At 41.1% G+C, this 26,328-nt stretch overlaps 1 protein-coding gene across 1 annotated transcript in view; it reads left to right on the forward strand.

Annotated features, from left to right (window-relative positions):
• The window catches only part of LOC126412071 (uncharacterized), a 97,874-nt gene that overhangs the window by 64,612 nt on the left and 6,934 nt on the right, over positions 1 to 26,328 (forward strand). The window contains 2 exon segments of the mRNA XM_050081469.1: positions 26,117 to 26,234; positions 26,237 to 26,297. Of these exon segments, the coding sequence (XP_049937426.1) occupies positions 26,117 to 26,234; positions 26,237 to 26,297 (179 nt within the window).

Below are 26,328 nucleotides of genomic sequence, written 5' to 3' on the forward strand. Positions count from 1 at the left end.
TCTACCTTTTAATCTTTTTAGTTCTAGCGAAGCAAACTGGTTACGTGTCCAGGGTGGTAGTAGCAATGTGTTTTTGCCTGAGAAGCAGGATGGGGAGGTAGTAACAGCATTCATTAAAATACTTTTACAAAGTGGAACACAGTCACATTCCGCATGTCCGTTATGTGCCCCCATGAGTGAAGTACCCACTTGAAACATGTACAGAAACAATACAAACAGTTCATCTCTCATTGGATGCACTCAATTCTTTGCTGGCAGCATCCGTAAAACTGCCTTCCCCAGTGATGTTGCTAGTTTTCATGGCTGCGCCTGTTTAGTCGACCGCTTTTCAGCAACAGATGATAATGCCAACCCTTTGTTCAAATCTATGCCGACTGATTTTATTATGTTTTCAGTGTCTTAATCTGTCAAAGTTTCTCTCCACCAATGGTCATGACACAAATTTTTGGAATGATACACAGTCTTTCTAGTTGTCTAATATCATACCAGTAAAAGCTAATATCAGCAATCTGACCATGTTGTCTAGTGATGTTATGGTGTTAAAGTGTTTTGATTTGTTTGATAAAATTTTGTAATTAAAAAAAAAACTATTGTAGAGTGCTCATTTTGGAAGTATGTTGTATGTTGTGATAGCATATTTATCAGCGCTTTCAGTGAAATATTAGTTGTCTGCATTTTACTTATTGTAGTTTGGGACGGATACTGGAACCCTGTTCCACTTAACATTGCATCCCCCCCCCCCCCCCCACACACACACACACACACACACACACACACACACACACTGTAATTTGCACACAGTTGACGTGCTTGCTTGACTTTTGCTGTTCAACATCTGCTTGTGCCTTCCATCACATTCTCTATGGGAACTATCACACCTTTCTTGTTCTAATTGTCTGTAAAGTTAGTGAAATTAACAGCATGCTGCCGAAGCTTCCTGTGAAAGTATTTTCTGTGTTTGCTTTTTTTTTTTGATAATTTTTCGTGCTTGCACTATGAGGTGACAATGTGCACAGCTTTGAACTGGAGCACAAGTGTATGTAATCACATGACCAGGTTAGTTCCCATTATGGCCAGGTAACCAGTTCACTGAGACGAGCGAGGCATGGCGGCTGAGGTGCTTGCTGTTTATTACATCCCAAAAGTCATGTACGAAAGCGAATAGAGTGGTACTGCTAAACTTTTTTATCGTTTTTAATCTGGTGGCTATATAAGTAATAATTATTACAAGGAGACAGTATAATTTATCATTTTACATCTGCATGAAATTCTATTGCATCGATTGGCAAATTTACATGTGTTATTACTCAGAAAGGTGATTCGGTAATCTGGCTATAGCAGGAACTAACTGATAAGAGGTACAGTTGTGTTCCAGTTCAAAATAGCGCACTTTTTTCCCTCACAGTTGAGCGTGAAAAGTGATCACAAACTACAGTGAAAAATACCTGTGCGGCAAGCAACAACAATATGCTGTTAACATTGTTAATGTCACTGATAGTGAGAATGAGAAAGGTGTGATAATGCCAACAAAGAAGACAGTGGGAGGTGCAAGCAAATGTTTCTGGGTAAAAGTTACGTCAGTCAGTTGTGTGCAAATTGAAGGACAGGGAACACTATGACTATTGATTGTATTATATTCTCAGTTTACATATCCATCAGAATACCTCTTCTTCAGCATTAATCACAAACATTGACATGATACATTTTCTTTCAAGTCTTAACAACAGTGAAAGCGTACGTACAGGATTGAACACGAACTGACCGCATGGTCTAGTGGCTGGCATTTTTTGCTAGCTGTGCCGAGGCCCAGGGTTCTGCTCCCAATGGCTACTTCAATTTTTTTGTGGTGGAAAGGTCCAGCGAAATTAAACAATTGAAAGTCGTGGATGGAATAATGACAATATCATAAAAAGGATAGATTGCTGCTCACCATATAAAAAGAGACATTGAGTCACAGACAGGCATAACAGAAAGACTGCTGTACATGTAAGCTTTCAGCCAAAAGGTCTTCTTCTAATGAAGTACACACACACACACACACACACACACAGCAATAGCGCAGTGCTGTCATCTGAGATAACATTTGTTGAAATTGCATGAAGCGATTAAGTTTTTGGTGCAGAGGGTCATTGTGAAAATATTTATTCACTGAGAGATATTAACTTCCACAGTTTTTTACCGTGTCATTGGATGCATCTATTTTTTCTGAGATTGCAGTTGTATTCAGATTTGCGTTGATATTTGATGTGGGTTATTGTTGAATCAAATATCAACGCAAATTTGAGTTATTGTTGAATCCCCCCACCCCCCACCAAGTACCATGGACCTTGCCGTTGGTGGGGAGGCTTGCGTGCCTCACCGATACAGATAGCCGTACCTAGGTGCAACCGGAACAGAGGGGTATCTGTTGAGAGGCCAGACAAACGTGTGGTTCCTGAAGAGGGACAGCAGCCTTTTCAGTAGTTGCAGGGGCAACGGTCTGGATGATTGACTGATCCGGCCTTGTAACACTAACCAAAACGGTCTTGCTGTGCTGGTACTGCGAACGGCTGAAAGCAAGGGGAAACTACAGCCGTAATTTTTCCTGAGGGCATGCAGCTTTACTGTATGGTTAAATGATGATGGCGTCTTCGTGGGTAAAATATTCCGGAGGTAAAATAATCCCCCATTCGGATCTCTGGGCGGGGACTACTCAGGAAGACATCGTTATCAGGAGAAAGAAAACTGGCATTCTATGGACCGGAGCGTGGAATGTCTGATCCCTTAATTAAGCAGGTAGGTTTCAAAATTTAAAAAGGGAAATGGATAGGTTAAAGTTAGATATTGTAGGAATTAGTGAAGTTCGGTGGCAGGAGGAACAGGCGAATACAGGGTTATAAATACAAAATCAAATAGGGGTAATGCAGGAGTCGGCTTAATAATGAATAAAAAAGTAGGAGTGCGGGTAAACTACTACAAACAGTGTAGTGAACACCTTTTGTAGCCAAGATAGACACGAAGCCCACGCTTACTACAGTAGTACAAGTTTATATGCCAACTAGCTCTGCAGATGACGAAGTAATTGAAGAAATGCATGATGAAATAAAAGAAATTATTCAGATAGTGAAGGGAGACGAAAATTTAATAGTCTTGGGTGACTGGAATTCGAGAGTAGGAAAAGGGAGAGAAGGAAACATAGTGGGTAAATATGGATTGGGGGAGAGAAATGAAAGAGGAAGCCGTCTGGTAGAATTTTGTACAGAGCACAACTTAATCATAGCTAACACTTGGTTCAAGAATCATAAAAAAAGGTTGTATCCATGGAAGAACCCTGGAGGTACTAAAAGGTTTCAGATAGATTATATAATGGTAAGACAGAGATTTCGGAACCAGGTTTTAAATCGTAAGACATTTCCAGGGGCAGATGTGGACTCTGACCACAATCTATTGGTTATGAACTGTAGATTAAAACTGAAGAAACTGCAAAAAGGTGGGGATTTAAGGAGATGGGACCTGGATAAACTGAAAGAACCAGAGGTTGTACAGAGTTTCAAGGAGAGCGTAAGGGAACAATTGACAGGAATGGGGGAAAGAAATACGGTAGAAGAAGAATGGGTAGCTTTGAGAGATGAAGTAGTGAAGGCAGCAGAGGATCAAGTAGGTAAAAAGATGAGGGGTAGTAGAAATCCTTGGGTAACAGAAGAAATATTGAATGTAATTGATGAAAGGAGAAAATATAAAAATGCAGTAAATGAAGCAGGCAAAAAGGAATACAAACGTCTCAAAAATGATATCGACAGGAAGTGCAAAATGGCTAAGCAAGGATGGCTAGAGGACAAATGTAAGGATGTAGAGGCGTATCACACTAGGGGTAAGATAGATACTGCCTACAGGAAAATTAAAGAGACCTTTGGAGATAAGAGAACCACTTGCATGAACATCAAGAGCTCAGATGGAAACCCAGTTCTAAGCAAAGAAGGGAAAGCAGAAAGGTGGAAGGAGTATATAGAGGGTCTATACAAGGGCGATGCACTTGAGGACAATATTATGGTAATGGAAGAGGACGTAGATGAAGATGAAATAGGAGATACAATACTGCGTGAAGAGTTTGATAGAGCACTGAAAGACCTAAGTCGAAACAAGGCCCCAGAAGTAGATGACATTCCATCAGAACTACTGACGGCCTTGGGAGAGCCAGCCATGACAAAACTTTACCGTCTGGTGAGCACGATGTATGAGACAGGCAAAATACCCTCAGACTTTAAGAATATAATAATTCCAATCCCAAAGAAAGCAGGTGCTGACAAATGTGAAAATTACCGAGCAATCAGTTTAATAAGTCACGGATGCAAAATACTAATGCGAATTCTCTACAGACGAATGGAAAAACTGGTAGAAGCCGACCTCGGGGAAGATCAGTTTGGATTCCGTAGAAATATTGGAACATGTGAGGCAATACTGACCCTACGAGTTAGCTTAGAAGCTAGATTAAGGAAAGGCAAACCTACGTTTCTAGCATTTGTAGACTTAGAGAAAGTTTTGACAGTGTTGACTGGAATACTCTCTTTCAAATTCTCAAGGTGGCAGGGGTAAAATACAGGGAGCGAAAGGCTATTTACAATTTGTACAGAAACCAGATGGCAGTTATAAGAGTCGAGGGGCATGAAAGGGATGCAGTGGTTGGGAAGGGAGTGAGACTGGGTTGTAGCCTCTCACTGATGTTATTCAATCTGTATATTGAGCAAGCATTGAAGGAAATAAAAGAAAATTTCGGAGTAGGTATTAAAATCCATTGAGAAGAAATAAAAACTTTGAGGTTCGCCGATGACATTGTAATTCTGTTAGAGATAGCAAAGGACTTGGAAGAGCAGTTGAACGGAATGGATAGTGTCTTGAAAGGAGGATATAAAACGAACATCAAAAAAAGCAAAACGTGGATAATGGAATGTCGTCGAACTAAGTCGGATGATGCTGAGGGAATTAGATTAGGAAATGAGACACTTACAGTAGTAAAGGACTTCTGCTATTTGGGGAGCAAAATAACTGATGATGGTTGAAGTAGAGAGGATATAAAATGTAGACTGGCAACGGCAAGGAAAGTGTTTCTGAAGAAGAGAAATTTGTTAAAATCGGGTATTGATTTAAGTGTCAGGAAGTCGTTTCTGAAAGTATTTGTATGGAGTGTAGCCATGTATGGAAGTGAATCATGGACGATAACTAGTTCGGACAAGAAGAGAATAGAAGCTTTCGAAATGTGGTGCTACAGAAGAATGCTGAAGATTAGATGGGTAGATCATATAACTAATGAGGAGGTATTGAATAGGATCGGGGAGAAGAGAAGTTTGTGGCACAACTTGACCAGAAGAAGGGATCGGTTGGTAGGACATGTTTTGAGGCATCAAGGGATCACCAATTTGGTATTGGAGGGCAGCGTGGAGGGTAAAAATCGTAGAGGGAGACCAAGAGATGAATACACTAAACAGATACAGAAGGATGTAGGTTGCAGTAGGTACTGGGAGATGAAGAAGCTTGCACAGGATAGAGTAGCGTGGAGAGCTGCATCAAATTAGTCTCAGGACTGAAGACCACAACAACAACAATTGTTGAATCTCGAAGTGCTGTAACTTTTAATGTTGAAGCTCAAAGTTCTGTAACTTGTCCATCTTTAAGTGTGTCTGACACTCCACCATTTCCTGGAGCATATTGTGCACAAAGGCAATACAAGCATCAGCTGTCCAAATTCCCAGCTGTTTGCAGCGATGCACTCAATGGCTCTGCACCTGAACTCGCATGTGACGGAAACGGTCAACTAGCTAGTCTGGGCACAGCACACCTATACCCGGTAGTATTCAGCCATGCAAAAAATACACCTTACCTCATATCAATTCTAGGTGATGGATTAGCTCGCCTACATAACGCATATGTTACAGTTGCCGAAAATTGTAAAGTAACAAGCGGGCAACAACAAATAAAGTTGCATTGTCACTGAAGTACAGCTGTGTTGCAAAGTAGAAGAGACAAGTTATTTGTGTCGGACATTTAATTAGACAAGGCATATGGAAGCCGACTAAATCTCACTGATTTCCAGCTGTTAGTGGAGGTAGATCTACAGAATCTACAGAACTGGGCTGCCTTCCATCATGATGTGCACTGTAGTTTTATCAGTTCCACCATCAGCGTCATCTGTTTTTATTTGCCACTTACTGTATTTCTCTTTCTTGAACTTCACATGTTTATTTGTCCTCTATTACTAATTTTGCCAAACTCCAAGACATGGAATTGTTGCTGAGCTACACACATGTGAAAATGAATCTGATCAGCCTTTTTTTTTTTAAAGAGAGAGAGAGACTGTATTCATTATCTAAGTATGAGCTCATTTGTGTTGCCATTGATTTTTTTTTTTTTTTTTTTTTTTTTTTTTTTTTTTTTTTTTTTTTTTTTAGTACTCTGTGGCGCTGCTATTATTATCCCCTTCCACACCATCGTACAAGACATTTCGTTACTGTCACATTTAGCTACTAGCACAGTTTAAGTTCTGTGCGGGGATAGTCTGCTTTTATTTTCAGATGGTATAATGTCGAACATCAGTTGTTCATATACATTGGTTTTTCAAAATAGTAGAAAATTTCCTTTGCAGTTTGTTATAGATGTTTCCATTTGTTCTGACTTTCAACTAAAAACGGGTTTTTTGAAATGAGATGTTGCCATGAAGTGTAGGAGACTCTGGTACAGAAGATATACCTCCACAGAGCCTCTAAGAGAATAGCGTGTTATGATTTCCCAAGTTTTCTCGGCATGGTAGATTCATAATGTCTGGGTTGAGTCCAGGCAGTGAATGACTCACAGCATCTGAACAAAATGGCTGGATTGGTCATAGAAATATTTTGCATGAAATGGAAATGACAGCTCGGTAGAACACCCAGAAGCACACTATGGAAGTAGCCTGTTGTTCCCTGATATGTCCGTATACACTGAGAATCAGTAATATAACTGCCGACTACTAACATGTTTCTTCATTTTTATTAAAACGGGGGGGGGGGGGGGGGGGGCTTGGGGGGTGTTGCTTAGACTTGTGTGTTAAATTCTGTACCCACTTTACACATAGTGGACACATCACACCATTCCCTGATATTTTCATCATATCATGATGGTTTATTTGATCCAGTATTTATATTTTGTAAATTGGCATGGCTAAATGGATTCCCTCATTAAATAGAGTGTTAGATCTAATTCACCTTAACATTGTTACAATTTTGTCGGAAAATTAATCCACTTATTCAGCACCTTCAGTTGTATAGTTGTTGTGTGATATGGTTTCTAACGGATTATTTGAAGAGGTGATACAGTAGAAGCCAGATATACTACGGATTCAGATATAATGCAGTACGAAGTATGTCCCCCATATATGAACTTAACGAATGCCATTCTAGGTGGTTTTTAATAAAGATGAGTGAAGGTATGCCACTTTCTGGGCCAATTATAAAAACCCAAGCTGAAAAATTTCACTTTTATTTACTCGTACTTGCCAACCAAGATTTTAAGGCTTTCAACAGATCAACAGATAGTGTTCAAGATGGAAATGTCAGCCTGGAATTTATCAAGCGACCATTGAAGGAGAAGCAGGTTCTTGTGACTGTGTATCTGCCTCACAGTTTCCTGAAATTCTATGCAAAGTGCTGTATTTACCCGATTATAAGATGAGGTTTTTTCCCAAATTCATCACTTGAAAAATATGAGGTCATCTTTATATTTGCAAATTAAATATTGCTGCTCAGGCCAACATTTTTAGCTTGTGTATAATAGAGGGAAACATTCCACGTGGGAAAAATATATCTAAAAACAAAGATGATGTGACTTACCAAACGAAAGTGCTGGCAGATCGATAGACACACAAACATCCACACAAAATTCTAGCTTTCGCAACCAACGGTTGCTTCATCAGGAAAGAGGGAAAGACGAAAGGATGTAGGTTTTAAGGGAGAGAGTAAGGAGTCATTCCAGTCCCGGGAGCGGAAAGACTTACCTTAAGGGGGAAAAAGGACAGGCACACACTCGCACACACGCGTGCGCGCACACACACACACACACACACACACACAAGCAGACATTTGTAAAGGCAAAGAGTTTGGGCAGAGATGTCAGTCGAGGCGGAAGTACAGAGGCAAAGATGTTGAAAGACAGGTGAGGTATGAGCGGTGGCAAATTGAAATTAGCGGAGATTGAGGCCTGGCGGATAACGAGAAGAGCGTATATACTGAAGGGCAAGTTCCCATCTCCGGAGTTCTGACAGGTTGGTGTTAGTGGGAAGTATCCAGATAACCCGGACGGTGTAACACTGTGCCAAGATGTACTGGCCGTGCACCAAGGCATGTTCAGCCACAGGGCGATTCTCATTACCAACAAACACTGTCTGCCTGTGTCCATTCATGCGAATGGACAGTTTGTTGCTGGTCATTCCCACATAGAAAGCTTCACAGTGTAGGCAGGTCAGTTGGTAAATCACGTGGGTGCTTTCACACGTGGCTCTGCCTTTGATCGTGTACACCTTCCGGGTTACAGGACTGGCGTAGGTGGTGGTGGGAGGGTGCATGGGACAGGTTTTACGCCGGGGGCGGTTACAAGGGTAGGAGCCAGAGGGTAGGGAAGGTGGTTTGGGGATTTCATAGGGATGAACTAAGAGGTTACGAAGGTTAGGTGGACGGCTGGTTACCAAGCCCCCACAGAACGGACATAATGGAAAATAGGATACTGGGAAGAGGACAAATCCAAGAACGATACAAGGATTCCACGAGCAGTTATGAAATGCACATGCTGCTGCTACTTGGGTTGCCCTTTGTTGCTGCAAACGTCAAAAGACCATTGCAGTCTCCGTCAGCAGTTCTGACACCACTTAGAGGATGTCAGTATGCTCTGGAGGAGGATAGCAGGTTGTAGTGGATGAGAAGCTGCTCAGAAGCTGTATAATCTCTGTATTATGCGTAGTGGCTTATAGTACAACTCAGGTCCGTATCAGGCAATGTTGGAAGGTGGATATCATCCCGTGGACTGCAGCAGCCAAGTGTTGTATTAAAACAGCCGCTGCTCCGCTTGTGCGGTGGTGCGCCCAGGCGTGATGTGAACTTGTGTAGTCTGCCATCCTGGCAGTGGCCGAGCAACATCATGGCTGACGCGGCCTGCGGAGTGCAGAATGCAGTGTCCTGCCCAGCCGTAGCAAGTGATGGGGCAGGTGTCGAGGGAGTGAACACTGGACCGGCGACTAGCGCTGGCAAGTGCTCTAGTGACTAGGAGCCACTCGTTCTCCCCTCGGCCCATTAGGTGGCAGTTGGATCCCCGTAGCAGGCAGTCCTGTCAGAATGACAACAGAGCGACAGGCCCCGACACTATGATGTTTGACAATTCAATGACTCCACTGCCTCAACACGTGCTCAGACTGCCAGTATTTATTTGTACCAAAATGTGTTGTGTTGAGGTTGCAGAAGTCAAATATGCCACATGCCAAACTGACCCTGTTTACAGTAAGTAACCTTCCAGGCACTGACTGACGGGTTATGCCTGGTGAGCTCTGGCTGAACATATTGCTGTATGTGGCCCACTTTAGGGCATTGAGCCCACCTGCCAAGGCTTGTGTTATTATAGTGGATTCAAATGCAAGCAAAGATAAATAATATTTAATATAGTTCAGTAGAACAATTGTATGGAATACGTGTGTGTTCATTTAACATCACAGAGTTCATAAGCAAATGCAGAGATTCTCAATATTGATCTTGACATACAACTTACGTTTGTTGGCCTAAATAATAACGGCAGAAACTATCAAACTTTGTCTATTACATGTGAGTGTCAATATTAACTGCAGCACAATAGTTAAAGGTTTTGGATGCCTCAGGTCCCACAAATAAAGTTTGTATTTACACTCAGACTCAGTCATTGAAAATGAATATCAAATATTATGCATGCACTTGTAAGTTGGAATGTGAGTCTGTTGTCATCCAAAACTATTCTAAAACCAACAATAAATTAAAGTATTCAAAGGAAGATTATGTCAAAGTCAAAATTTGACATTTTCTGTTTACAGTAAGTTTAGTATGCTTTAGACTGCCCTGAACACTTTGGTTTATCATACACTAAAAAATGCCATTTTAAAACCTCGAAATAATATTTTTAAATTCAAGAAGTAGCTGATAATTTTTACCGCCTCGTATAACTGCCACAGTTGCATAGTCATATCTCGGAAACCACACAGTCAAGAATTGTCATGCTTTGAATTGTCATGCCAATGTCTCAGAAGTTGATGTTACAAATAAACAAGTCAGTCCTTTGTCTCTGGCACTAGCTTGTCAGAAAATAATGCGTTAACCAGTGATGCCCATAGTGCATTTGTATATATTGTTCTTTTGTAAAATGACTTAAGTTTCTGGATAATGGATATGTGACATCTAAATTTGTGTTTGAAGTCATAGAAAACCTGTGCAAACAGTGAAGAAAATGTAAATAACCAGTCATTTTTCTGAAGTGACCACCCCTGTAGTACCTGGTGTAAGTATAGGAAAGCTGAATTTTCTGGTAACATAGATGCCTTTATACATAAATACTCTCTTCCTTTGACAGTAAACGAGGCAATCAAACCTATATTGAAAGATTTGGCAAATCCACAGCTGGGAAAGAAATATTTGCGGTTTGCTGCAGAATCCTTGAACATACTCTCAGTTCGAATAGAATAAATTTTGTTGAGACCAAGAAGCTGATGTCCGTGAATCAGCATGGTTGTAGAAAGCATCACTTGCACGAAACTCATCTTGTCCTTTTCTTGCGTGATGTATGGCAGACTATGGATGAAAGGCAGCAGACAGATTCCATATTTCTAGATTTCTGGAAAGCATTTGACATGATGCCACATTGGAGGCTGTTAAGGAAGGTATGAGCATATGGAATAGGTTCACAGGAATGAGAGTGGTTCGAAGACTTCATAAGTTATAAAACACAGCATGTTGTCCTCGACAGTGGGGCAGCAATCCATGGTTGTTTCCTGATGATGCTGTTGTGTACAGTAAGGAGTCAAAGTTGAATGACTGTAGGAGGGTACAAGACGACTTTGACAACTTCTTGATGTAATGAATGGCAGCTAGCTCTCATTATAGAAAAATGTAAGTTAATGCGGATGAGTAGGAAAAACAAACCCATAATGTTTGGATATAGCATTAGAAGTGTCCTTAGAGTCCTGCTTGTGAACAGTCGCATCAGTTAAATATCTGGGCATAACATTGCAAAGCAATATGAAATGGAATGACCGTGTGATGACTGTGGTAGGGATTGTGAATGGTCGATTTCTGTTTTTTGGGTGAATTTTAGGAAAGAGTGGTTCATCTGTAAATGAGTCCGCATTTGGACACCAGTATGATCTGTTCTTGAGCATTGCTCAAGTGTTTGGGATCCATACAAGGTCAGATTAAAGGAAGACATCAAAGCAATTCAGATGTGAGCTGCTAGATTTGTTACTGATCGGTTCTAACAGCAAGCAATTTTTAGCAACATACTTTGGGAACTCAAATGGGAATCACTATAGGGAATGTGACATTCTTCTCGAGGAACACTATTACGAAAATTTAGAGAACTGGCATTTGAAGCTGGCTGCAGAACAGTTCTACTGCTTCAGACATACAATGTGTGTAAGGACCACAGAGATAAGATAGGAGAAATATAGTCACTTTTTCCCTCGTTCTGTTTGCAAGTGGAACAGGAAAAGAAATAACTAGTGTTAGTACAAGGTACCCTCTGCCATGCACCATACAGTGGCTTGCACAGTATCTGTAGACTCAGAATGTGGATGTTTCCTTCAGTAATGTTGTGTGGTGCCATGACAGTGTTAAATCCTGAGCTTTCTGGGGTCGCGGCTCGTGATGTCACGCCACAGGTACATAGTGCTCCCACTAGGTGTCGCACTTAGTCATTCATCTTCATCGAACACTGCAACTGTTTGGTTAGCTGTGTTTCTGCCTAACTGCAGTCGCAAGCACAAATGGATGATAGCTGGGTGCAAAGCCTACTGTTATACCTCTGGCTCTGAGGCAAAAACATAAGGTGAAATTGCAGAAAATATGCCAGTAAATGTATTTTGAACTATTGTGTGCTTACTGGACAAATTATTAATCTGACAAGAACACAGACTACAAATTTAGATGTTTTAAGATTTGTTTTCAGTGTCAAGTGCAAGATGTTAAACATGAAACACACATCATGCCGGATAAGATAAAACTGCACTATAAATATCGCTGTTGTAATTTAGACAGTAAATCTGCATGTGTGCTACGTCATGAGACTACAAACTTTACAGTCCAAAGTATTGTCAAAGTTATTTGTTCAGAAAAATATTGTCAAACAGATGCTTGTTTATAGTGAGCTTTGCTACAGAAACAAGCTACAAATGTGGGTGGATGGTGGGGGACTTGCTCACAGTATCAGTGTCAACAGCGAAAACAAATCAAAGCCTGGTGTTGTGGATCATGATGAAACTGATATTGAAACTTTATGTTACCAGTAATGATTGGGAGATACAGCCTTCATAAAGTCCAGTGGCTGTATCCACAAAATTTTAAAGAAACATAGCCCATCAAAAAATCTGTTCATTTCCATACATGGTGGAATGATGTGTACCAGAAATAAACTAATACAGTCATGTAAAACCTTAAAAACTTTGAGAGACACTGTGAGCAAAGTGAAAGAGCAGACAAGTATTGTGATACATCCCTCACAGAAGTCATCTAGTAGATTCTAGTACCTTAAAATTCAAAATGCTGGACTGTATCTACCAGAAGATCTCCTTGTCAACAGCAAATGCATCTTTTCCTGGGCATTCCATATCTCCTCTACTTACTGCTAATTCCCACTAATTTCTTTTTATCTTCGAGCATACGAAATGGACCAGTATTATTGATGAAACTTCCTGACAGATTAAGCTGGTTTTAACGTTCAAAGGAGTTTTTCAGCCCATACTCCTCTGCAAAGTGAAAATTCATTCTGGAGTGTTATTGATGTATGTAAGTCATTTCACATGACTGTATCAATTTAATTTGCTTCATGTGACCCATAACTGAAAATAATGATCTTATTTTCATTAGAAAATTATGATTCAATATTTGTTTATTCATAATTTCCACTTGATAAAAAATACAGAATTTAAATAGAACAGGAGGCTCAATTCTGACACTCTTACAGTATGAGACTTCGACATTTCTATAGGTAAGTTTTGTACTTATGACACCTAAAACTATCTCATTTTCCAGGGTGTATACGGCCCGGGAAATCTGGGAAAAACCTGGAAATTTTTTCATCCGGAGAAAACCCAGGAATTTTTCATTGCTTTAGGTTTCAGTTAAATTTTTGTAATTTTGAGTGGTAAGAATTTATTCTCTAGCAAAGGATGTTACTGTATCCTGCTACTGGAGAATGATACTGCACCAATAAAATATAAATGAGAGGGAAAAAAGTAATACTTAAGTGGGAAAGGAAATGCGCCGTTTACAACAACGAAACACCGTGCATGCACAAGCGTCTGCAAATAGCAAAAATATGTTAAAGGCCTTAGGGTGAAGACTATGTAATACTTCATAACAATAAACTGCTTTTTATGAATGTGACGTCACAACTGTTTACATTAGGTTTGTTTGACCAGTTGCCAGTGGGCTTATGTGCATGCACAGTAACTTGCATATGAGTAGTACCTTCTCCCACTTCCCGCTGCATGAAATGTGGCTGTTTGCTGTATCGGCAGTATCAGCAAGCAGCCAGATGCTAACGAGAAAATTTTTTCTCGCTAGTTCCAACTGTTTGCTGAATTTCAAGTTCACATTTTCATCTTCTGCCATGAATGGCATTATGCCATAATAAAGAACCAAACATGAGATAGTGCAGTACTAGTACTCCAAGAAAATTTACAACCCAAAAACCACAATATGGGACCTACTTCATTCTGAATCTGGAAAAAACCAATGTGCATTTCAAGCCGAATTACGCATTTTAGTATGGTTTACGAAATTCCGATGCTCTTTCTTGGAGTATCCTCTGATGTCCTGTTTCTTTCATGGCATAACGTAAGCTCTCTTGGTGCTTTATACATACGAACATGTGGTGCTTCCTACACCACTGCAACTGTGCACGTGCAATAATGCCTGTTTTCTGGTGCTCTCTGGCAACTGATAAACCGAACCTATTTCTAACAGTCTCAGGATAGTATTGCAAATTGTGGTTCGAGAAGCATTACTTTCAAAGTAAATTTCTTTTTATGCAAGATGAAGTATGTTACATGTGAGAAAGCGGGATGAATTTCTTAAATTGCAGAGTGTTTAAAACTGAACACTTTGAGGACAAGCCACTTACAAGAATTTCAAGCCCAGAAGACCAGACATTTATGTCATTATATTAAATTTACTGGCACATTTATGTGATGTATCTTAAAAGTATAACACAAGCAAAAAAAGATCGATATTACATGTGAAAGCTTAGCTTTTCTTGTAGCTGTACTATGTATATTAATGTAAACCACTAACTTTTGATCTTTGCGTGTTGGTGCTACATAACAGTGACCTTGCTATTGGCTGACTATAACATGTGTCCTATGCTCTGAATATCTGCTGTCATCGGCTAGCAAGATCATGTGGCATGAGATACAACTGGCTTACAAAAGAACATCGCAATCTCCATTTCAACGCTCTGGAAACTAACGTGCTGTGTTGGTGCAATTCGGATTTATATTTTCTTAATACGAAAATATGCAGCGTATATGTTGCTGCATATCAAAGGTCTTTCCAAAACTTCTCTCCTCCATTAGTTTTTTATTATTATTTATGCTTTCATAGGGATTCAATATATTTTTTATTAATGACCATTTACATAAACAATCATTTAAAGAATGTCAAATAGCTACCTGGGATGATTAGGTGAGAAACAAAGTAACTCTTGAAGCTTTCATACTATGTTCAGCTCATGCAGGATAAATGGCTGTGTCACATTTGAATATTTTGTAAAATCATCTATAACTTTAAATATACATGTAGAATTCGAAATGTAGTCTGTAGTGTTCGCTGAAGCTGTCAGCTTTCATTTAATACTCTGTAAGGTGTGATTGTTGCAGTGGTTTAATTGTTATCAATTTCTGCTGTCCAGCATAATATTCATAATGAAAAATACTGAATGTAAAACCGTGCTTATAGCTGCAATGAGGACAATCTCATAGCTGCAATTTTTATCGTGTAATTTGTTTTATTGTGTAATGTTTATGAGGTCTGAAATGTAGTTTCCCTGAAAAGACAATATCTACATTATATTTTGTTCTCTGCAGTCACTGTTGTCTTTTTGTACCGCCTCACTTGTGCTTGTGACTCTTTGGAGTATTGAAGAAACAATTGCTGAGATGCAACCATGTGTTTGACACAAGCAGATCAAAGTTTTCATCCGTAGGAAATGGGGTGAAAAAACATCTTGGTCGTACAATATTAATAGATTGCAAAAATCAAAGTTAGTACAACAGTATAAACAAGTTTTAGTTCCCTGTAGGAGTGTGGTAATACTTGGTCCTATTTACTTTCTCTGAGCTATATTTCATCGAGAGAAATTAATTACACAATTTCACTCAAGCTCCACAAAATCTACTCATACTGATGGGCTAAAAGTCATGATTGTCCATATCATCTGCAGCACAGGTCACACAAATGCAGTGTGATAATTACTTCCAAATGTGTTGCAGAATATTGTAACCCAGTGAGCTAACACATGATCACAGTTTGATTTAGTAAGGTCATGTACAAGCTTGTAGGTACTGGCAAAACAAAAACATTCTTTGTCCACTCAATACTGTATTATCTCAGGAGTGTGATCTAATTTTCTCGGAAGGCGTATATGGAGTGTAAGATTTTAAGCTTAGTTCCATCAGGTTCATTGGTAAGACATTTTCAGTGAAAAAGCTTGAGTCATTCCCTATTGCTGATAAGTATTCCATCTTGTTGGAAAATGTAGGTCTATGAATGGTCTTTCAACTAAGAGAGAATAGTGTTTCAAAAATTGTAAGGCAGATTATTACTGTATAAGTATCACCCTTGGAAACTGCCGAATGCATACACTTTGTGTGTATTCGTTTTGGTACTCATATTTTTCATTTTTATATTCCGTTAGAATGCCCATATGTTGTAATTACTGACAGAAATTCTGAAGTAAAATGTCTTTTTCATCAGTGCAGGAAACAATACTTCCATATTCAGCACTACTCAACTAAGTGATAGGTAAATATCTGTGTAAACAGCAGTCATGCGTAGAAATTTAAAACATGTGGTTTTGGGAATTCGTGGTTGTCTTGAAATTTGGACTGAAATGCCTGCTGCTTCTTTCCATGTCTTTCTCAAAAAAATTTTTTGTACAAAGACACTCACTGAAAACTGCTGTTCAGTGTATGCAACATTGGGCACTATGCGCTAATTCAGGCATACTTCACAGCGATGAACTTGAGAACACACAACAGCCTTTGCTGACTTCATGTTATTGGAACCATACTTTGAATCGAGTGCAGTGGTATGATGTGAAGTGGATACAGCAGGGAAGGTAATGGGGACTGAAAAACATGGCTTGTGTTCTAACTAGGAACACAAGGAAACACACGGTCATAAAAGAGATACAATTTATTGGGTCACAGAGTGACATCAACAAGAATACAATGTAAGTAGTTTACACGTCACTGAACCTATGAACATATTTCACAACCAAGGGCCTGGAGGTCTGTGCATGCCATTACAAAGATGCTGTTCATGTCAGGTGTCACTGGTGTAGTGCTGAGCATGCACAATGGACTGGGTGACTGCTGTCCGTGACCAGACTGCCCGTGGCGGCTGCCCCAGTTAGTTGCAGGCATAGCATTTGCATGTCGGCATGCACTTCACTTGCCATAGTGGCCAAACTTCAGTGCACAGTAGGTGGTATGTGGATTAATCAGTGGGCTACTAGACTTACTCCTTCCTTGTTGGGGAAAGACCAGGTGTTGACGTCCACAACACTGTATGTGACTGGAGAGAAGTCTGTGGCAGTGCCGGGGGCAGCAGCCAAAGGCAGGTGAAGTTCCTAATTAGCCTGATCTTGGATGTATAGACCAAAGTAAGTGGGATGAGGGCATCATTTTGTAAGAGCTTAAAAAAATGTGAGTGTCTCCTCAGTCGGGAAATCTTGTACATACTTGTACATACTTGCACATTGTCGCGTCCCAAGCGTGGGTATTGCGAGGGATTGGGCGACACGGTTCGTGGATGGGATTTTAGCCGGTTGACCGTAATGAGAGGGAGACTTTTGATCTGGCTAAGATGTAAAAATCCCTGGTTTTCACAAGGCTAGGAAGGTGATAGAAATTAAAGTCGTGATAACTTTAACAAATTGCAGTTTATTCTAAGTGAATACAATTCGCCCTATCTGACGGTGGTTGCACTCACAGGAAGGCCAAGTCTAACACAGAGACGGTGACTGACTCCACCGTTCCGACTGCCTACTAGAAGGTCTGCAACGTTTCTTAACACCCTACGTTAGAGTCCCGCGGCTACGCCCTGACGCTCTCCAGCGACTATCTCCGGCTGCCTGCCTACAGCCCGTTCCCCAGCCCAAGTCGGCTGCTGCTGTCTAACTCTTCGCCCTCACCAGACAAGACTTAGCTGCCCAGAGCGGCGTGCTCTCGGGTTTTGTTAGCGTTTCCCCTTCGACCCCGCCAGCGCTTGGCCTGATGTAGCGTCGAAGGCAACGTGCCCTTATTTGGTATCGTTAAAACATTGTTGTTGCTATTGTTCTTCAGAAGCTGAGTGGAGGGGCAGAGGCGCCTCTCCCTATATGGTCACGCACTGCGTCCTGAGCCCTTCATTGGCTCCTCATGACGTAGTGCGGTCCCCACCAAGGGCCCTCTTTCTTTCTCTCTCCACTCCCAGACCTCTCTCTCTAGCCAGGAATGCTTACTGTTGATATTCTTAATTGAATGCTTATCATGAGTCCCTGCACAGACCCTCGTTTGTATCTACCGGCTGTTTACTTTCTTATCAAAGCACCCAGCTGCCCTGCAGCTCGAGTGCCGCCTCGGCTGGCCCTTCTGCCACGCCTGGCGTCCCACACTACAATTTTAACTTCGTCCCACGTACTATTCTTAAGGTACTGCAATTAGACTTGGCTTGTTCCTGCGGTTACAACAACATCTGCATCTTAAATGTTTGAATAAGGCTTTCTGTCTTGCTGTTCGACTAGGAGTGGAAGGGAGGTTCCATGTCGTGGCAGATGCCATTGTGTGTACAAAAGGCCTCGAAAGATTGCACCATGAACTGAGAGTTATTGTCCAAAATCACGGTGCAAGGGAAGCATTCTATGGAGAACATGTGTGGCAGGGTCTTGACAGTTGCAATGCACAATATTTGGTAAATGAAGAAAAGTAAATTGCCAACAACCAGAGTGTGTGTATACAGGACCAGCATAATAAATGAGGACTCTTTCCCTATCCCAGTCGTGGCAAAAAACCATGAACCAGGGGTGAACCTTTCCATTAACAGGAGCCTAACACCATCCAAGAGGAAAAGGAGATGGTGCAACACACAAAAATTCCGAAACGTGTTTCATGACTGTCCAACCTTGCGTATAGTCACATCATCCATAATGTATCATACATGACCTGCCTGAGCATCAGATCCACAGCCACAGCAGAGGCAATACAGGAACTGGTGATGGGGAAGCTATCCACTGTGGCCTTACCTCTGTATACAGTTTCGAGGGTGGGGGGTCAGGGCAGGGCCCATGGGGAGACAGGACAGAGCCTCTGCATTCATATGTTGCAATGTGCGAAAATAATTTTACTTAGCCATGTTGAGTATTTTCAATGGACTGCTGTTTGGAGTTATCTGAATGGCGATGGTCCAGGGTTGCCCCCACCCCCGTACTGGGACACGTCTGTGAGCAGGACCAGATGCTTGCCAGGTTGAAATGTTGCAATACACGTCACAGAGCAAAGACTTATCCTTAAGCTTCTCAAAAGCACACTTGCAGGCTGCAGACGAAACAAAAGGGGCACTTTTCCAAAGCAACAATGCAAGGGGTGGGCAGTAGTAGCTGCCTTGGGAATGATCTTCTGATAGTACACAATTTTGCCAAGAAATGCCTGAAGTTCATGTAGATAAGATGGACAGGGCAATGCCATAATGGTGGCAACATGTTGTTCCATGGGTGGCACTCTGCTGGGAAATTTCGTGGCCCAAATACACAATGGAGGGCTGGAAAAAGTAAGAGTTAGTGAGATTACATTTGAGGCTCTGAGCTTGTAGAACAGTAAACAAAGAGTAGTGATTACATAGGTGATCCTCCATGGTAACACCTATCACAAAAAGATCATCAAGATACTTACTACAACGAGCAAACTGCTGTAACCTGTTCTAAAAAAAGTTGAAAGATGACTGGTACACTAGCAACCCTGAACTTTAGCCGTTTATGATGACAGAAAATGTAAGCCATATTAACCACAAACAAGTGTTTTGATACCTCGTTCAATGGAATATGAAGGCGGGCTTTGTCCAAGTCAGTTTTAAAAAAAATTGACACCCAGCCAACTTCATGAGCAACTTGCCTGTGTGAGGCAGAGGGTTAGTCTCTCTGACTGACAGTACATTAATAGTGATCTGGAAGTTGCCACAGAACCGAAGCTGACCAAACATCATCCTTTGATCAGTAGAGGCATAGCCCATTCACTTGAGGAAATCAGTCTAATCATTTCCAGTGGCATTAAGTGATCAAGCTTCGACTGGTCACATAAAGTTACTGGTATTAGTTGTGCTTGAATAAAGCGAAGGCAGGTGGAGGGTTTGAGGGTGATGTGTGCTGTTTGCATAACCAGACCCAGTGACAGATAGATCCAAAAACTCAGAACACAAGGAATTCAATTCGTGATAGGGCACTTAATCTGCCATGAGACACATTGTATCCACAATAGAAAAACCAAAAGTAACAAATGACACTCAACGCATGCCAATGGTGTGGTGTCAAGCCTGGCATACTTTTGTAAGTCGAGTAGGGACACGACGGCTCCAGTGTTGACACAATGGTGAACATGATGGCAAAACAGTATGAATATTGACGTTCGTTGATTCCTGCAGTGACTCCGGGGGGGGGGGGGGGGGGGGGTGGGGGGGGGGGTTAGAGATCGATCTGTGGCTTCTATGTGACACTTTAGTTTCCTTCTTTTGTTGTTTCTTCCTCTTCTTACCCCTTCCCTTTGCTTCGACACCCCCCCCCCCCCCCCCCAGTATGCAGGGCTCCATGCACCAGGTCTGCATGCAGCCAACAACGGCAACATCACTGCAAGTCTCTAACTGATGGCTTGCGGCGTGCGGTACCTCAAATAACTGTGCATATGTGAAATCTCTGCTAATCTAGGCTCCTCAAACTGAAGGGCACATTGACGCACCTCCTTATCTGGAACCAAATGAATGATCGTGTCTCTGACAATGGTGTCCACACTAGACGCGCGAGACTTACCTGTGACAAACTGACACTTCCAACTGAGACTGTGAAGCTTGGCCACCCAAGCTTGATACAGTTGGGACATTGGTAGAATTTAATGTGTGCTGCAACCACATGCAAATGCTTTTGGTGATAAAAGAGAACAGCAAACAACATATATGTTCAAAAGAAAGTAACGCTGGATTTCACAGAGGAGCGAAGTGGGGGTATCCACGATAAGCAGAAAGCCTTACGTATCTTCATGTTGACCAACTGGAACACCACAAAATATTGTCAAAACTGCTTCTCGTAAGTGTCCTAGTCTTCCATGGATTTTATGTGGCAGGAACAGTGACTGAGCCTGGCTCAACGTAGCCAGCAACTGTTCCAATAAGGGCATAAGTGCTTGCAGCTATTGCAGAAGTGAGTGGAGTAAATCCACCATGGAAGAGCCTAATGGCAGAAAAGCACAGAATCTGAAGCTCATGAAAATTCGTCCCTCAGTGTTGCCACTTGCGTGCTAACAAGGAGACATACAGGTGTAAAAAAAGAGAGAATTTTTTGGGTCACGGAATGAATTCAAGTAGGATATAATGAAATTAGTTTACACACCTCAAACACAGTTCATGACTGAGGGCCTGGAGACCCATCCATGTCCTTATAAACATGTTATCCACATCAGATGGGTAATGCGGTGCACGCTTGGTGGACCTGGTAATGCTGGTCAGTGACTGAGGTGCCCGTGCTCCTGGTGGCCACCTCAGCAGTTGCAGGCATGTCGTTGGAATGTTGGCCCACACTACACCCTGCAGTTGTGGCCCGACGTAGGTCTGCTGTCTGCTGTGTGCTGTAGGTGTAGTAACCGAGGGGTGACTACAGCATGCAGCCTTAACCTCATTGAACAGTTAACATTTTCCTGCCTTTTATTACATTTGGCTGGTGATAGGCAGTTGCCTGTTGTGATTAGACATTACTTATATTTATATCTCCTGTGTAGATTCCCTTCCTGTCACCACAAATGTTGTTTACCTCACAGGAGGAAACCAGCATTTGCAATCTGTCTGTGAATTCTGTGTTCTGTGTGTGTTTGCAACAACAGTTTGTGTTCTTTTTTTTCTGGGGATGAAGATGGGGAACTAGCTGGATAACTGTCTAGACAATTGCGGAAAGCTCCAGTGAGGTTGGGTTCTAGACAAGTTATTGAGAATCTGACATGAGCATTTGATCAAAGTCTGATGTGCATCCCTGTTTGATAAGTCAGTGTGCTACACATCAAGCTGTATTACCACACTTCTTGCATTTGATTAACTTTTACAGTGCAGGAGATAATGTTTCAGTGGAATGTGTGTGTGTGTGTGTGTGTGTGTGTGTGTGTGTGTGTGTGTGTGTGTGTGTGTTGGGTGGAATAATGTAGCACAATTTCTAAGCATAGATTAACAAAATAGGATTGTTTGTTTTGAAAAGCACATATATTGTATGTGAGTAGGGACAGGTCTAACAACCCTACCACAACAAAGGTCAGAATTTAATAATGATTGTGGTATTGCTCAAGCTGCTAACTACTGCATTTTCGGGCAACAACAGTCATATTATGTGGCAGGTGTCATTAGAGCACAGTTAATATTCATTTCATGTAATAATGAAAAAACTAGGCACTCATTTTTTGTGTTTCCCACTCAGGTCTCGTCATACAATCATGGTTCAATCATTGAAAATCTAGGTGGTTATGATTCCAAGCTCGGATGCAAAGAGGCCTAGGTTTTATTCTGCTATATTCAAAAGTTTTGTAGATGCGCTTCACAAACCATTCTTGAAGATTACACTTTTACTGGACAGTGGTGATGTAAAAAAATAATCAGCACTCCGAATTTAAGTTACACTTCCTTTTAATTGCAATATCACGTAAACACAAAACATCACTTCACAATACAAAACATACGTGATAACATCTTCCTCACAGTCACTGTTAAAGTTCACATTTTATAAGCGGACTACGTTATGCGTCTTTCCAACATGACGTCCAACACTTGACTTTTTCAAGGTCCGACACTATAACAACTTAACAAGTAACTAACAATTGCTTACGCGCCCAAAAATCAGAGTTACAAGTACGTCAAAGATCATAGTGACAAAAGAAAGAATACACATAAGAATAATATCATTGCAATATAAACATATCGATGTATCACAAATGAAATCAAATCTGAATGTTGTCTCATAAATATTTACGTAATTCAAGTACCGTTACACAGGATGTGTTTAAGGCAATGATAAGGAGAAGCATTGTGTGTAAATTAAATATACATGTTTCTCTTCAGCTTACAGTTCATATGCAGCTACAGCTTTATGAAGTAGGCACAAAGTTCTGATGTGCAAGCAGTTGTAACAGACAGTGGGCACTCTGAAGCCTATTTCCGAATTAACCTGTCACTTCCTGTCGATGTGTGCATTTGTAACTGTGTAACTTCTGTTCAAGTACCATGTATATCAATGCTGAATTGTTTATTTATACTGTTAGTTAGGCACCAGTCTTTGTTACAGCAGCAGCAACAGTAGTACAGGGATCATTTGTGTATTATTTTACAAGCTTCTAATTAGAAGTGTGACAAATTTGGTTATACCTGCATGCTTTGTAGTCTAGTTCTTAAATTTTTGTGTATTTTCTAAGCACAGCTCTGCATTTTAATAACTGTGTAGTGAAGAGTTCTGCTGTATTTAGTGTGGGAATTGGCTGTGATTGTTGTGTTCAGATGCAAGCTGAGTTGGTGACCCTTCGTTCACAGCTCCACAAGGCGCTAGCTTTTGTCGTGCAGCCTGAGACTATTGCCAATGGGCAGCGCTGTTGGAGGCCAGACAAAGGGATCCAAGGAACATCCTGCACATCCCACATGTCACTCGATTGGTCCACTACTGCAACCACCCTGCCCGCACTGAGGTTGATCCGTCACCTGTGGTCAAGTGGGTGGTTCTTCCAAGGTGTGGCAGGTAGTGAAGGACTTAGTAGGGGAACCAATTGAAAGGCCTCCCCAGTTCGTCTGAAAAATAGGTTTCAGGCACTATGGATGATTTACATCCTGAGCCAGATGCAGGCATTTATCTTGTTGCAGAGGATGGCCCTTGACTAGCAAGATCCAGTCTTTCACGGAGGGTGGCATTACTGGTAGTTGGGAGCCCCATTGTTAGTTGGGTAATTGGTCTCCTTAGAGATATGTCTATCAAGGAAGGGAAGTAGTCCAGTGTGCACTCTGTGTGCATACTGGGGAGAGTCATCCCAGATGTGGAACAGGTGCTTCTGGATACCATGAAGAGCACAGGGTGCAGCCAACTGCTGATGGTGGATCACATCAGTATTAATTATGTGTATTGCTTTGAATTGGAAGAGATTCTGGTTTCCAGCAGCTAATTGAATTGGTAAATGCTGCCAGTCTTGCTTGTGAGGTGCACAACTAACCATCTGCACCATTGTCGACAGGCCCAATTGCAGGCATTTGGTGCAGAGCAGAGTTCAGGATCTAAATCACGGGCTCAAATGGTGTAGTTCTGTGTCGTGTGCCATAGGGTGGTGTAATTTCGGGCTCTGCTGAATATGTCTGGGGGGGGGGGGGGGTCCATTACACACAGGAGACACGTATATGGGTATTGGGTTTTGTGTGGGGTGTACTGGGCAGTTTTTTAGGTTAGAAGGTCATGTGGAAAGTACAGAAAGAATGTCAGTGTCAAAGGGTGCAGGCCAAACACAAGATGAGCATAGACCTAGAACCAGTGGTATTAACGTTGTAAATTGTTGCAGATGACAAAGTAAATATTTCAGAATTCAAATCAGGAACAGCTACCAAAGCAACTTAAAATTGACATGGCCTCTGGTTCAGTTAGGCTACTTTCAGACGACTAAGGGCAATGAGCAATCTGCTTAATTACATACTCATATGGATGCCAATTTGCATTATGGTTTTGGATCATGTACTGTGTTCAAACCTTATGAATTTGCTCAAAGAAAACAATCTATGAAATGTGAGGAAAACAAAGCAAAGACTACACTTGGAATATGGAACAAATTTATGGAAGAGATCGCCCAAACTATGCTCATCTGTCTTCTGGGGTATTGCTGTGTGCTATAGGATCCTTATCTGATAAGATTGGCAGAGGACATCAGAAAAGTGCAAAGAAGGACTTTTTGTATTGTATTGTCACAAAGTGGAGGAGCAGTTGTCATGGATACGTGACTTGTGGTGGCAGTCGTTAAAACAAAGGTGTTTTTTATTCTGGTGAGGACTTTTCATGAAATTTCGATCACAGACTTTCTCCTCTGAATGTAAAAATATTTTGTTGGCGTTCACCTTCTTAAGTGACCATCTTGTAAACTGTATTTTAATTATACATTTCAGCCTCAGGTCAGACTGTGACATTATGTCTGTTTAGAATTCTTAGCTTAGCAAGTCATTATCATATGATTTGAATTCGTAATGTACTCAGATCATCTGATGAATTGTTAAGAATTCATTGTAAAATGTGATTAGTTTTGTTAATTTCCAAAGAAAACTATATTGTACTTGAGAAACAGGACATTGAGCAAAGTGCAGTTATAATATAATCAAGGTGCACCTATTTATGATAATCTGTCCACAAGCAGGCAGTGCTCTCAATTCTGATTGGCCTGTAGAAAACTACAATACCCACTAACAACTTCAGCTTTTCAAAATGTGATAGAATTAAGTGTGCTTTTAGATAAGATCGAATTTATTTATAATTGTATGTCATCAAAAATTTAGTTTTTTAAAGCATACAATTTAAGGTGGTCGTCTACCAATTCTTTGATTACAGTAAGCAAATAAGTTTTCCCCACAGTTTAGTTGCAAGGACAGCTGCTGAGATGAGATGAAGCCAAAACCAATTTATGTACTAGTAGATGTTAAATCAGATTAAATGTTCCACTTTGAAAGTCAGTCTTACCACTGAAATATTAAACACACAAAACATAACAGTCATTGGAAACTCCACGTTGGAATGTCAGGAATATTAGGAATAGCGCAGACTGCTACTCGCCGTAAGGATGACACGTTGAGTTGCAGAAGGCACAATGAAAAGACATTTGTGTGTGAAGCGTGCTTGCCTGTGTGTGTGTGTGTGTGTGTGTGTGTGTGTGTGTGTGTGTGTGTGTGTGTGTGTGAGAGAGAGAGAGAGAGAGAGAGAGAGAGCGCTTTTTATTTTGTGAAGAAGGTATTGGCCGAAAGCTATGATGTGTAATGGTCTTTTTGTTGTGCATGTCGGCAACTCAACGTATCATCTTTACAGTGAGTAGCAATCTATCCTTATCCTAATATTGTTGATATAACAGTGACCAATTGAATTACAGTGTTAACACACAGAAAGCCACTGAACACTCAATTACAGTCCAACAGCTCAAAGAATATATCATATGCAATACAATAGCATACATTATCTTACCCACCAGCCATCATTCTTGGTTGGTGTGGCATGTGTACATCTGCTTTCCTAGCCATGTGTGGACACTCCAGGCATTTAAAACAAAATAGTTTGTATTATGTTTGTTCTGTGGTTATATGTAACATTGAAATCATCAACATCTTTTGCAGTTTCTTGCAGATTTATTGGTGCATTTTGTTGATCTGTGCTTATTATTCTGCAGGTACACAGAGCACTTGTTGAGAATAAAATGGTACCCAGCATCAATTCAAAGCCATTCATATCCTCAGAGCTGCTAATGACGCTTTCTGACTTGGTGGCTCATTTCTTCCCAACTGTTTCCCGGCCAGTTGCAGGCAGGTCTTACAAGATGTACTTGGATTGGACCTCTACCGTGGCAATAGGTATATGTTACCTTTGTTTCTAATGAGTGGT

This window comes from Schistocerca serialis, chromosome 7 (assembly GCF_023864345.2).
Source record: "Schistocerca serialis cubense isolate TAMUIC-IGC-003099 chromosome 7, iqSchSeri2.2, whole genome shotgun sequence".
Taxonomy (NCBI): domain Eukaryota; kingdom Metazoa; phylum Arthropoda; class Insecta; order Orthoptera; family Acrididae; genus Schistocerca; species Schistocerca serialis.